Source organism: Ooceraea biroi, chromosome 5 (genome assembly GCF_003672135.1).
Source record: "Ooceraea biroi isolate clonal line C1 chromosome 5, Obir_v5.4, whole genome shotgun sequence".
Classification (NCBI taxonomy): Eukaryota; Metazoa; Arthropoda; class Insecta; order Hymenoptera; family Formicidae; genus Ooceraea; species Ooceraea biroi.
Window position 1 is genome coordinate 17361984 of NC_039510.1, and position 12988 is coordinate 17374971.

Genomic DNA, 12988 nt, shown 5'->3' on the forward strand with positions numbered 1-12988 from the left:
AGCGTTTCTTCGTCGCGTCGTCTGGCGAGATCCGGAACGATGACGAAACGAACGATGAGTCAATTGCTTCGCGAGAATCTTCGCTGGCATCGATGGATATTGCGGCGCGCCGAGGCCGAGGCGAATGTTCTTTGTGCTCGACTGTAAATGACCGTTTTAGGAGCGGTAACAACGAGAGCGCACCGATCGGTCATTTCTGAAGCGGTTTGCGAGCGCGCGCCACTCGGGTATCCTACGTGAATGACGAAATAAGGATCCCTCCTTCCTGGCCTGATGGCGTTTCGCCTACCGCCGCGATTTCGACACCGAGCATGACGAAACATCTCGCGCCGACATCGCGAAACGTTTTGCTCCCTACTGGGAAATATCTATCCGTGCAGCGGCGAGTGTTCGCAAATCGTATGATAATTCAAGTTTCTCGTGAATCTTTTTAATCCAGTGTTTATACTAATTTTATTTGATGCTAGGAAAAAAGTGTGTAATTAATGTAACAGAAATTATAACGAAGCTGCCGCGTGTTAAGTAATTCTCTAACGACAAATACGTAGCGAATACATGATGTAACGAGCTCTTTCTTACGTGGTGATTTTCGTATGACAACGCAACAATTTGCAAAAGCATCTCTCTCTTATATATCGCTTATATACCGTTAGGCGTTTCTTTCTGTCCGCGCGCGCGATTTCGTCACGGAGAGGCTCAGACCGCTCACTTTTCCAGCAATGGCAGCCGCAGTCCGAGTGACCGGGTACGAAACGTGCCGCGGCGCGCCGCGATTATTGCTCTTTTATGGTCGCGCCGCGGTTCTCCCCGGTCGACCGTTTTTCGTCCGTTCCCACGACACGTCTGTCCGTCCATCCATTCGTCCGTCTGTCCGTCCGTTGGTCAATCCCGTCGGTCGCTGCGGGGAATCGAAGTCGCGCCTCGATCGGTGCGACCGACCTCTCGCTCGGGGGGTTGTGTCGATGGTTGGCTGCAGTCCGATTGCGCGGTGGCTGGCTATCGGACCACGGTGCCAAGAAAATATGCCTGGGAGGGAGGGATCGCGTAGGAGGAGGAGAAGGAGGAGCGAGGGCGAACGGGTCCCCGGGTCCAGGTGAATTACCCGGGATCCGGGCGGGAAAAAAAGGGGACGAATATCGGCGATAAAACGACGTCACGGGCAGCGATAAATTGCTGGCGCGGCGGCGCGATTACTGCTGCGCCAGCGACGGAAAGTCCTCGCGAGAGTGTAAGGTGGTGGCTGGAACCCACGGTCGTCGTCGTCGTCATAGTCGCTGCTGCTGTTGCAGCCGACGCTGGCGAAGCTGAGTCGGCTGTTATTCCGAACGTGGACCGCTAAGCGAATTTCTGCGTGTAATTAAGAGGAGCGAGCCCACGCGCCACCGTTATCTGCAATACGAGCGAGTTTGTTTATCGTATCTGTCTGTAACGGCGTCCAAAATGGATAGCCATTGGAACGCCACTTGAACGCCGCTGGATATCGTCGTTTTGTATTCGTATTTGTCTCTAAAGAATGAAGAGGATGATGATTATAATAAGAATATTGATTTAATTTTATATATAGGAAGTCTATCATGAAGATTATGTGCCTCAAGTGCAGGAAGTGAGACGTTTGATTTGTCAACGGAGAAATGCATTATTTCTCGGTAATTTATTAAATTATTTCATGAATTGTGAGAAAGAAATGACAAGCTTGTCAGCATAATACGGGTTGCCGCATTGTTCACTAATGGGCCGATTCATCGATGAATTAGTACCCATAAAAGACATGATCCGAATAAATTACGATAGAGCTCGTATCATCTTTAGCGTTTCTCCTTAGTATCATTGAGTTTTCATTTTACTACGTTTCATCACGCATCACGTTTGATGACAATACACTTGTATGCCAGCATATAGATATTTCGTTTTCGTCGCGATTTCAGATTTGGCAGAATCACCCGTCCCTTCGATCAATACGAAAGGTTCGTTAATAGCGAATGCCGCGTCGCGCCGTCCTTCGACAGTTAGGCCACGCCGAATTGCATCGTGTGTGCACACACGGATTGAAGCCCGCGATAATGTCCCCGGACGAGCTCCGCTCGTGCCTTTCGCCATTATTATCCTTATGACATGTAGATTGCGTGTTACACGTGGTGCATCCACTTTGAGGCGCGCGTAACGCGCCGTGTGCCCCGCGGCACTGTCTGCGAAGCGTCTCCTCTCCGGCTCAGCTTAACGTGCCATCCGCGACAATTAGCTCTCCTCCATGCCCAAAAAGGCAGAAAAAAGGAAATTATTAAAAACTTGTGTGCCGACGTAGCGCAATTTCCACGTATTCTCTTTATTACGGGGAAAACTTGAACGTTACCATAGGCCAGCTGGAAATATCAATTTCTCTTTGATGCAAGGAAATCTTCCGTGCTATTTTCGGGTTACGAAGAATTGTGCGCGCGAGGAGACACGCACGTAAACGATTAATCGCGACTCCTAGTCGCCGATTACTTTTTCGAGCCAGGATTCCGCCTGGCTTGCTCGCAACTCGATAATTATTGGAGTGGATCATTTGCGCGCCGAATATCATCGCGAGGGATTATTCACGGCAAACAATCCGCCCGGTTCGCGCTCGTATCAATGGGGGAGCACCGACGTCATCGTCGCCGTTGTAGTCCATCGTCGTTAGTAATCCGCTCGCAAACTCACTAACAACACGCGGAAAACACGTCGCGCGCGCGCGACGAATAACACTCCGAGTCCGCGAGACAGTTCAAAATATCCGTCTACGCACGTGCGTTTACGCGCGTTCCATTCTCTTCTTCTCTCTTTATCTACGCCTTCTCTCCCTCGTCTCTCTCTCCCTTCAGCAAAGTAACCCCATACTCGTGCAAATAAACTCACACATACAGACACGACGTTTCTACACGCTCGCTCGCCTTATACTTGCGAACTTCCATGCATGTGTGTACTCGCGTGCTATATATAGATGTCGAGGGAGGGGTTAAGGGGGGGGGGAGCTAGCATGACTCCCTGGCATTGATCGTACTGCCACCCCATGAGCAACCCCTAATAACACCCTCTTGCCGTGCCCCCCGTCTCCTCGTTCCCCTTCTCGCTATTTCTCTTTCTCGTTCTCTCTCTCCCTCTCTCTCCTTCCCTCGATACTTTCGCCGCTCCCTCGCCACCAAACTGCGTCCTTTGCTAACCCAATCTGAGACCCCTGCAGGCGGCGGCTCTCAACTGGCGGTTCCGCTCGCTCGCGCGCTGCGACACGACGCGGCGGGACGCGCCGACGAGCCAAGCCCGAGCCACGCGGGCCAGCTGGCCGGTCAGCTGATTCCCAGCGGCGTGGTGCGGCGCGGCGCGTCGGGACGCCCATTAGCCACGCGAACTAAACTAAAGCCATTAACTCCCGCGGCTTAATAACGGGCGAAGCCACCCACGGCGACCTGTTTGCAAATCCCGCGGACTCCGACCGAGATATCGGCCGCGCCGATGCTGCTTCCGGCACGAGCGCGCACGTGGGCAGGCCGGTTGCCTTGGTGCCTGCGTGCGTGCCAATCGGAGGAACGGGCCGCGCCGGCGGTCAGTGCGGTCGGCGAAGCTGCGCCGTCTGACAAACGCAGGAAAGTGTTAACACGCTTCGTTCGTTTCGCTCGAGCGAGACAGGAACAATGACATCGTCCGTTCGAGAGGAAAACGGATTTCCGAAAATCCAGAAATCGTCGGAGCACTTTGAGTGGATTTATCGGACGTGATCGTCTGATGTTATAAGCGGAATATCGATGGGAAACGAATTGTCGCGCGAGATAACCGCATGGCGATCGATATTCGCGCGAACGTTATTTTAGTAACGAACTATGAATAATCCGTTCGTCTACGCGAATACGATTAAGCGAAGCGTATGTTTGCTTGCACTTGCAATTGATGCAAAATTGTACGTAGCATTGTACACAGTTGATTGAGTGCGCAGTCGCAAATTTACGATTTACGAATGTGCTTTTTTCAATGAGCGCAGTGCAGGAAACGCGAGGAACTCGAATCACCTTCGCGAGAGGAGAGACATTGTTCGCGAATTCTCACGCCGAGGCGAATATTACCACGTCCAATGAACCGCGACAGCTCTCTAAATCGATCTGCTCTCTGATTAATGGTCATATCTTATCTACGTCGAGTGTTTGTGGTAGTAAAGCAGCATTAGGTACGGACGAGTGAATAAATTCGCACTGAAATCGCCGTTTCGAGAGTGCAACAAGAAAGTTGCCCATTTTACAGAGCTTAAAAAGCTCGCATTAACTTGTGATCGTAATATCCCGTCACGTTTTCTTCATTTTCGCTCATTAAACGGTTATGACTTGTTCATTTCTTAATAATTTCTGTGTACTTGATATAAAACATGAATTAATGCTGTAGGAGCGTAGCGTCCGCAGATGCTAAGAAAACAGTGAACGGAGATGGAAAAGTTCGAGGAAATTACACAAAGTATTAAACAAATGGTCTTAATGAGTCTCTTTTGGATGACTGCAGTCGCTTTTAAAGGCGCAGCCTTGAAAGATGCACGGCAGCTTGAGCGCGCGCGTGCGAGGCGCCGGTTTTTCATTCAGCGAATTAGTTCCGTATCGGCGAAATGATCTGTCACGATCTCCTCTCCGGGAAGGAACGCGGGGTGGAGGAGGGAGGACATTAAGGAGGAGGCGAGCAAAAATTCTGGCGGGCCTCGCGACCTGCCGTGCGACGAATTAATTAGCTCGATCGTGCGGCACGTCTTGAATGAAAAGCCCGAGCGAGTTACATGTGCGCGCGCGAGCCTGAGGTTATTGCTCTACGTCCGCTACGTGCCTCGCGTGAAATTACGTTATCGGGTTAAATTAGCGCGATTCAATTCCGTCTTACGCGCGGCGCCTTCGATTCGTCAAGCGCCGCGCACTCCGACGTGTCCGACGATTCCGGAAGCGGACGCGTCCTTTCGCGACTGCGCCGGTCATTACAACGAACGGATACCACTCGAAAAGTAGTATCCGATGAAATAAATATTTTGAGTGTTGCTTTAAAGAAACGTTCGTGATTCTCCATTCTTCTAAATGAGAGGTTTAGCGTTGGCTAATTTTTGGGAGAAATGAGAATAAACGATTTATCAACATTGAACACGTGGTGTATGAAAGTCACTCGCGATTAAAGTTACAGGCAATTCCGAGCTGCTGTAACAGCTATTCCGTTTCTGTGCGACCATCCTTTCCCCCGACAATCAAGATTATTTCTCGCGCAATACGCGGCGAGCAATCGTTCGCGATCAAGTTTATCGAATGGGACGAAAGACTTGTCCACGCGTTTTGTCACTCCCTGGTAAACCGTACACGACACTGGGTTAGCCCTGCAGCAACCCTCGAGTTCTCGACCCACCCTTGGTAAATTTGCCCCGCACGCGTACATACACACTTGCGCGCGGGCGCAAGTATATACGTGCGTACGACGGTGACGTGTCGCCGGGCGTTCCATGGCGTCGATTCTCCAGAGACGAGAAAGTCCAAGTTCTTCCCTGGCGCGATCGATCTCGGGACTGCGAGTATTTTCTCGTGCGTGAAGAAAGAAAATCACGCCGAATCTACCCTCATAGCTTGAGTCGATCTGTCGGTTATTTGTAATTATTTATTTCGCTCGTCGGCCATATTTATCAGTTTTATCTGTTAATTAGGCATTTATCTACTCGTATACGAAAGCTTCCTCACGAATCTTGAAGAATCTGTATTCGAGCGAATTATCTTATCAAACCGCACCGCAATGAAGACTTAAAGAAAACGTCTTATCTTGCCCAGTCGTGAAGGCCACTTCTTGCTGAAATCCTGACCTCCATCGAAACTCGTTTGAGCGCGCGCGCGCGCGGAACGTTTCATTTTCATTAGAGCTGATTCCAATTAGCTCGCGGAGCAGCCGATAGAAGAAACTATCGTTCGTTTGCGCGGTCATCATTCACCGGATGTTTAGCACCGATAACGCAGCGACGACGTAGCAAGTCCGGTGGAAAATCACAGATGGAATCCTGCCGCGATATACCATAGGATCTAAATAAAGCGTTATATTGCGCCTCTGCAACGTCAATCAAGCGACGCGAAAGACGTTCCGTAAGACGCGCGTACACTGACAATCCGCGTAATTATTATTCCCGCATTATCGCGACTCTTTGTCGCGATAATGTGTCTCTGTCTCTCTTTCTTTCCCATTCCCTCTCTGTGCAACCTTGTGCAACAAGCGCGTTATAATTAGCATAACGATTAGACAAGGTCGTCTAATACACGAAAGAAAACGCAGCACGTGTATCACCAAGGCCGGTCTTCGAGTTCGGGGGAAAGTCCGAGTTCCCGTTGCAGTCTCGGCTCTTTCTTGTACGTTTCGTAGGGCACGGTCCTTTGATGTACGCGCACACGAAGCCGTATGATTTGTGTTTCATACAAGCATCTTGAGAATAAAGAATATAAAGTTTCCTCCGAAGTAGCTTCTTGTACCGTTTAGAATTTTCCGATTTAGGATCTTTTTTCAAAGCCTTATTCTCTCTCTCTCTCTCTCTCGCTCAAACGTAAATTATCGCGTCACGAGATACGCCATAGCGAAACGCCATCGGGAAAACGCGCAACGTGCGAAATGCCGTATCGAACGTAGGTCGGACGATACCGAAATTCGTTAACCGGAAGCGCGACGCGCTGAACTCTGTTACTGGAATATTCTGCGTACTCTTGTTATTAATCACTGCGTCGCGTTCGCTTCTTAATGATCGCTTGCCCGGGCCCGGGGGTGCGAATACGCGCACGGTACACACAGACTCGGGCATTTCGAGCACTAAATATTATCAATTCGACGTTAATTACCCTCCGGTTAACCAACCGCTCCTCCACGATCGACTGATAGCCTGGGACCCGATCCTCGAAGCCATCGATCGAGACTAAGCGACAAGGTGTTTTTGATTTTTACATCAAGGATTATGCAGGAAAGTAAGAAGAAGAAGTGCGACAGGTCATTTCTTTGAATGCTGTTTAGGGAGACAAATGTCTTTGATGTTTAAAATGAATGCTTATCTTTAAAAGCGACATGTTTTAGAAAGAAGAGTGCGTTGGCACTCTGAAATGAATGCGTCTTGCATCTAAATCAAATACCGTCGTCATGCACAGAAATTAATTCGCATTCGTACTCGCCATTATAAAATTATCGTGGATCAGCTCGCCATTGTCGCAAGGCTAATTCGCGAAAATTAGATTTACCGCGTAACATGTTTGATATTATTGCTGATAATTGATTCGCGGCGTCGAGATATTAGTGTCCGGATGATCGCCGACAGTTAAATTGACAGCATAAATACTACGACCTTCGCGTCATTATTGATTTTGATACGACGATTATTTCACCAAACAGCTGACCGCTTGTGGACTGTCGTCGTTTGACATCGGTGCATGTACATGCGTACTATTAGAAATCGGTTTGGAAAACCGAGTCTTCACAGCCTCGGGATGGTTCCCTCCCACTAGCGAACCAACATTTTGAAGCTGCTTTAACACGTGGCGTTTTCGTTTTAAAATAAATTTTAAAACTATATAACTATAGTTTTAGTCAAATATTTTTTTCAAAATATCCTTAATTATTCGAATTTCTTAAAAATTTCGCGAATTAAAAGCGAATTAAAATTACTCAATAAGTAATAAGAAAAGGTCACAGAATACAGCGCGATAGAGAGAAAAGGCGAAGAGAAAGAGTAGTCCTTATCTCGAGATGTCTTCTTGGTTGACGTTTCGTGTTTGGGTTATATAAAAAAAGAGTTAATGATATTTTAATTATACGCCTCGCGGTAACGACGAGACAACGGTGATCGTGACTTATCGGCATCTTTTCACTAATGTTTGCTTTTGGTGCTACGACTAACTACTAAGGCATTTTTTAAATTTTCTAACTTTTTCTAGAAAAATGTGCATGTATTTTGATTGATTTTGATTGTTACTGTTTGGCATGTCTGAAGCATCGAAACTAAAATTCGACGAAATTATCGTTTTTTTTTAATGGATCGTTTTTATCACAAATTAAAATCTGCCAAATGAATTCGATTTACAGTGTCACAAAATGTTTCAAAGCTTTCAAATATTCGTCAATGTTACTTGCGAAAATAGATGTTACTTTCGTAGCGGTGGAGCGCTACGACTCGAAAAATCGAATGAGGCACACGCCAACGGCGATTCGAAAATCCGCTTTCTCGAGGACGTAAGAAAGTTAATCGCAACACTGAGTAAGCAACAGATGCAGACCAATTTTCCGCGGTTCCCTCGAGAGAGCGAGATCGAGCCTAGATCGCGATCGGTGCGTTGCGCTGGTGGACCCTTCAGCCGTACCTTTCAAATCCTCGCTTCTACACCGTGGCGCATGAAAAAGCCACGAAAAACGGCGCGGTCGCGGTGAAAGTCGTAAACTACATTTCGCGAATCTGTGCCACGTCCGAGCGTGCGCGCGTTTTGCGGCTCGAGAGAGCCGCTAGTATGCCGTACCCCTCGGGGTATACCTTACGAAAATTCGTGACACACGACGAAGGGGTACGGTATGCTGCGTGCGTGAAACACTTGCGACGTTTGCACGTATTCACACAAGAGTAACATACTGCTGCTGCTGTACAGTCGACCGCGGGATTAACGGGAGACAGTTCGCGTTCCCGAATTTTTTGCGATAATTCGGGAAGGAGGGATTATCCTTTATCGTTTACAATTAATTAATTAAATTTAATCGTCCCGTGCGCGAAGACGAATCCAATCTGACTGATCGCTGTTTGTTCCCAGGAGACACACTCCAGGCTACGGCTACAGCCAGCCCGACTACAGGATCCACGAGCTGAACAAAAGGTTATCGCAACGCACCGAGGTGAGTACGCTTTCAAATTCGTTTTCGTCATGCGTACTTGCACTCATACGTATGCATGTGTTGCATCCGACCTAAAGCGGGTTCCATTTATCCTCCCTTAGCTTTTGGTACTCGCGCGAACGCGAACGTCCGTTTGACATAATCTCGTCTCGGGCACTCGCGTCTGTCATCACGAAATGAATTTATCGCTCGTACACGCGCGTGGTCCTCCGCCTTCTTGGAGCAGATTCGAGTTTCGAAAGTAGAAGTGGATATCTCTCGTGTTCTTGCAGAAGCGTCGGTTTAGTGATTACGCACAACGATGCTGCAATAACATTGCAACAATATTGCGACGTTCACGTGTGCGCGAATCATGACGATGTATCGTGAATTCGCGAATTAAATTTTCATTATCAATTCAGTCGTCGAATTCATCGTGCGAACAGAAAGGATATCTCTTTTCCATAAAATCAAAAAAATAAATGTCCCCCTCTGAAACGATGACAAAAAAATACATATATTCGCGGTGTCCGAAACGGTCGGCGAAATTTACGGTATATGCTTAATCGAACATGCTATTTATCGCAATTCGAGATGTCGTTATTTTGATAAAGGTTATTGCACGCCGGTTTGTTTAATCGCGTTCGCTAAACGACTCGTAATTTTCATTTGTCTCTGCCGTTTGTGTTGCGCGCACGAAAAAAAGGCTCGGCACGCACGGCAAAGCCATCATCGAGCTTCGACGTTTCTATCAGACGCATCCTGTGAAGAATACATGGACGAAGATTTCTCATTATATTTATTTACCTTATATCCTGTAAAACACAGAAAACTCTTTCAAGATAAAAAGACGCCTCCACGCTTGTCCGCGTTTGCAGAAGAACGTTCATAATGCCCGAGAAAATTAATAAATCGGAACAGGCGTTTTGATCAGGTTTCGTAATTTTGTCGCCATTCAGTGAACTGCACGCAGGGCGACGAGCTATTTGCGCGAAATGGAAATGCCAGCATTGGAAATGCGGCGCGGAATGGAAGTCTTTCCCCGTTAAAGTCACGTATTCGCTCGGGTTTGCTACATTATAAAATTATCTGGCCCATATACCGTCGCCAGATAAACCGGCCTCTTCTGAGAGATCCACGATAATGGCGATAAGATATGATCCCAGGGAACGCATCATTGTTTGCGCGCACATGTCGTCCCATCCATCGCGTCGACGGCTTGCAGTCGGTTGCGCAAATCGTTTAATCGAAGCTCAAGCAAAGAACGCTCAAATTGCGTTGTCACCCGTCAGCTCGCAACTTTTACAAGGATCTGGAAATCAATTATGATTACGACAATTATTAAATTGGTGCGTTTACAAGGTGAAATTATTGAAAATATAATACAAAATGAGCGTGACACAAATATAAATATAAATTTATATTTACAAATAAATACAAATTATTGATTGAAAGAACACCTTGATGATCGCGATGGAAATTATTAGACGCGCAACGTTGCGGTTGTTTCTAACGGAAATTGTATCGAGTTGAAGAAAAGGAGACACAAAGAGGTAGATGGAAAGGGAGAACGAACACCCATAGTTGGGTGTCTTTAATAAAATCAAGTCTACGATGGACCTCTCGTATTGGTACTGAGTACGACTCATTAGGCTCGAGTAGTTTCATCATTACTATCTGCACGCGTATTCGTAAGAGGAATAATCCGCGCACACCGTCTCGGGATTATTTCGCGCCAACACGACGCGCGATTTACGACACGCAGGCATTTCTCTGAAGGTTGATATTTCGCGGAGCAGTGATTCAATATTTCATTAGGATTGAGTAAGGGGAAGAAGAAGAAGGAAAGCGCCCGAGGTTAATGCGTTTTAATGAGCCTCCGCTTCTAGTATGGTACTCATTAATCTTTCGAGCCGCGGATGGACAACCGGTCTTCCTCCCGGGGAGGTCCCGATAAGCGGCCCGAATAAATTCTTCGGTTTCCGTCGTTGTTCCGTCGCACACAAGAAGCGACGAGTTGTTGTCAACGCCTCGGGAGATTGTACACGTGCCGACACGGAGAACTTTTCCGCGTGCTTACCTCTCGGCCGTGCAAGTTTTCCAAGCGGATTTCCGCGACGAATTCTTGCGAGGTTTCCGCCGCGGCGCGGGCGTTTCTACATTCCTCGCTTCCTCACTTTCGAACATGCAATTTTAGTATTACGCATATTACGTATCATGTCGTCGATTAATCAGAATATCTGTTTCGATATTGAAATGGAGATTATGAAATAAATGTTAGAACAGATTCTTATCGAGTTGTTTTTTTCATTTTCTGAGATGTTTCAGCCTTTGGAAACGATCCATTTAACCATATCCTCAAGTAAAAGTACTTGACTGCGCGATATTTAAATGAAGACATTTTTTTCACCACGTCACGTCTCGGCGAGCGCAGAGCTGTTCGGGAATTTCGCTTTTCTCTCTTCAGTGAAGCACACGCGTGACGCACGGAGATCCAGGACGTGTGCAAATTATATTTCCGGCAGCACACAAGGGTATACACACGAGCTGGCGTACATCAATATATACGCACGTGTACACACGTGGACCGCATCGATCGCTTTGCGACGAAGGCAAAAGGAAAAGGTCAGAATCGAACCGGCGTATCACGATTGCCTTTACTTATGCATACGTACCACGTGGATCCCACGATGACCTGAATTCACGAATTCGGACTGTGGACGCGAGTGCGACCAGCCGGTCCTCCATTTTTAATAATCTTTTATTTTTCTTTGAACGCCACCTAAAAGAAAGCGGCCCTGTCGCAATGTATCAGTGATCGTACAGCTGAGCGCGCATAAAAAATAATTTCAGCCTCAGTTCGTCTTGTCGCTGTTTCCTTTTTTATATTAAGTTAAATTGCTATATATTAGATATATATTAGAGATTAGATAGATAGGCATCAAGACGCAGTGTCGGACGTAATGAGAGCAAGTCAGTAGAATTTGACTTTTTGAACGACGAAACAGACAGCTGCTTTTTTCGAAAAGTAGCTTCTTTTCCCTTCTCTTTCTTTTATACAAGGAAATGCGTCCGTTATTTGCTGATTTACATTTCGCTGATCTACCTTTGGCAAACGGCGGTTTTATCGCAACAGAAAAACAAAGAAAAACGAAAATTACGCGATCAATGGTTAAATCCGGCGGTCCGGCGGCAGTTTGCGCGCGTTCAACAAGCAGAACGCAATTGCGCGTGGCGCGCGTCGATAAAGTAAAGCGAAATAAATTCTTCGTTCGAAAAATTCGTATACGCCGTCGGGATATTAGCGCGCACGTGTGAAAGTGGCGTCTCTCGGTGAAATTACGGCGCGTGTCGTACGGCGGCTCTGAAATGAGCGCAAAAGAGAGTTAACACGCGTGCTCGCGCGTGTTTACGCTGCTTTTTAACGTTTCGCGGCGTGTTTCGATAAGCCGGCCGGACACTTGCGCCCGGCCACAGTTTTATTTTATGAATCGCACCGCCGGCGGCGACTTTGAACGAAGAGCAGTAAAAAGCGCTTTTCGTCGCGACGATGTAGCTGAAGCGCCCGTTTACTCCGCGGCTATTGGCCAAAGATCCTGCGCTCTCTTTGCGCGCCGCATCCACCGACGTTGCCGGTCAGTTTTTCCAGCAAACGCGTTGTTTAATTGTAAACCAGAGGCTCTGCGGTCTGCCGGCAGAAAAATCGCGGAAAAATTGCGGGAAAACATGGTAAACCATATGGCGTCAACCTCGAATGCCGGAATGAATTTCTCCGAAAAAAATAATTCGACGGATTTCTTTGTTGACGTTTTTAAAAACATTTTTTCTGAATCAAACTCAAGATATCAAATAGCAAAGAATGCACTTTAAGGTTCAGTTCCACAACTTATTTTAAACGTAGTTTAACCCTTAGAGGGCTTAAGTCATTAAACCTAGTTTTAAAGAAATGTCGCGTTTCGCAACTGCTATAAAAAACGGTTAACGTCGATTTTCGTGGTTAAAGTTAAATGCCAAATTTTAGGCGTTTAATGAATATAAACGAAGTTTAATACTGTAGATAACGATTTTAGCATCAAAATCGATCTAGCACATCTTCTTTTATTAGCAACGTTAACAATCACATTCGATGTTTCAAAAGAAATAGAAA

General features: G+C 47.0%; 1 protein-coding gene across 2 annotated transcripts in view; it reads left to right on the forward strand.

Moving 5' to 3' along the window:
• Positions 1–12988, forward strand: part of LOC105284933 (LIM domain-binding protein 2) — a 69310-nt gene that overhangs the window by 37258 nt on the left and 19064 nt on the right. For both annotated transcript variants that reach the window (XM_026969441.1, XM_011348804.3), the window contains exon 2: positions 8781–8862. In XM_026969441.1, coding sequence (XP_026825242.1) covers positions 8781–8862 — 82 coding nt within the window. The remainder of the gene's footprint in view (positions 1–8780; positions 8863–12988) is intronic.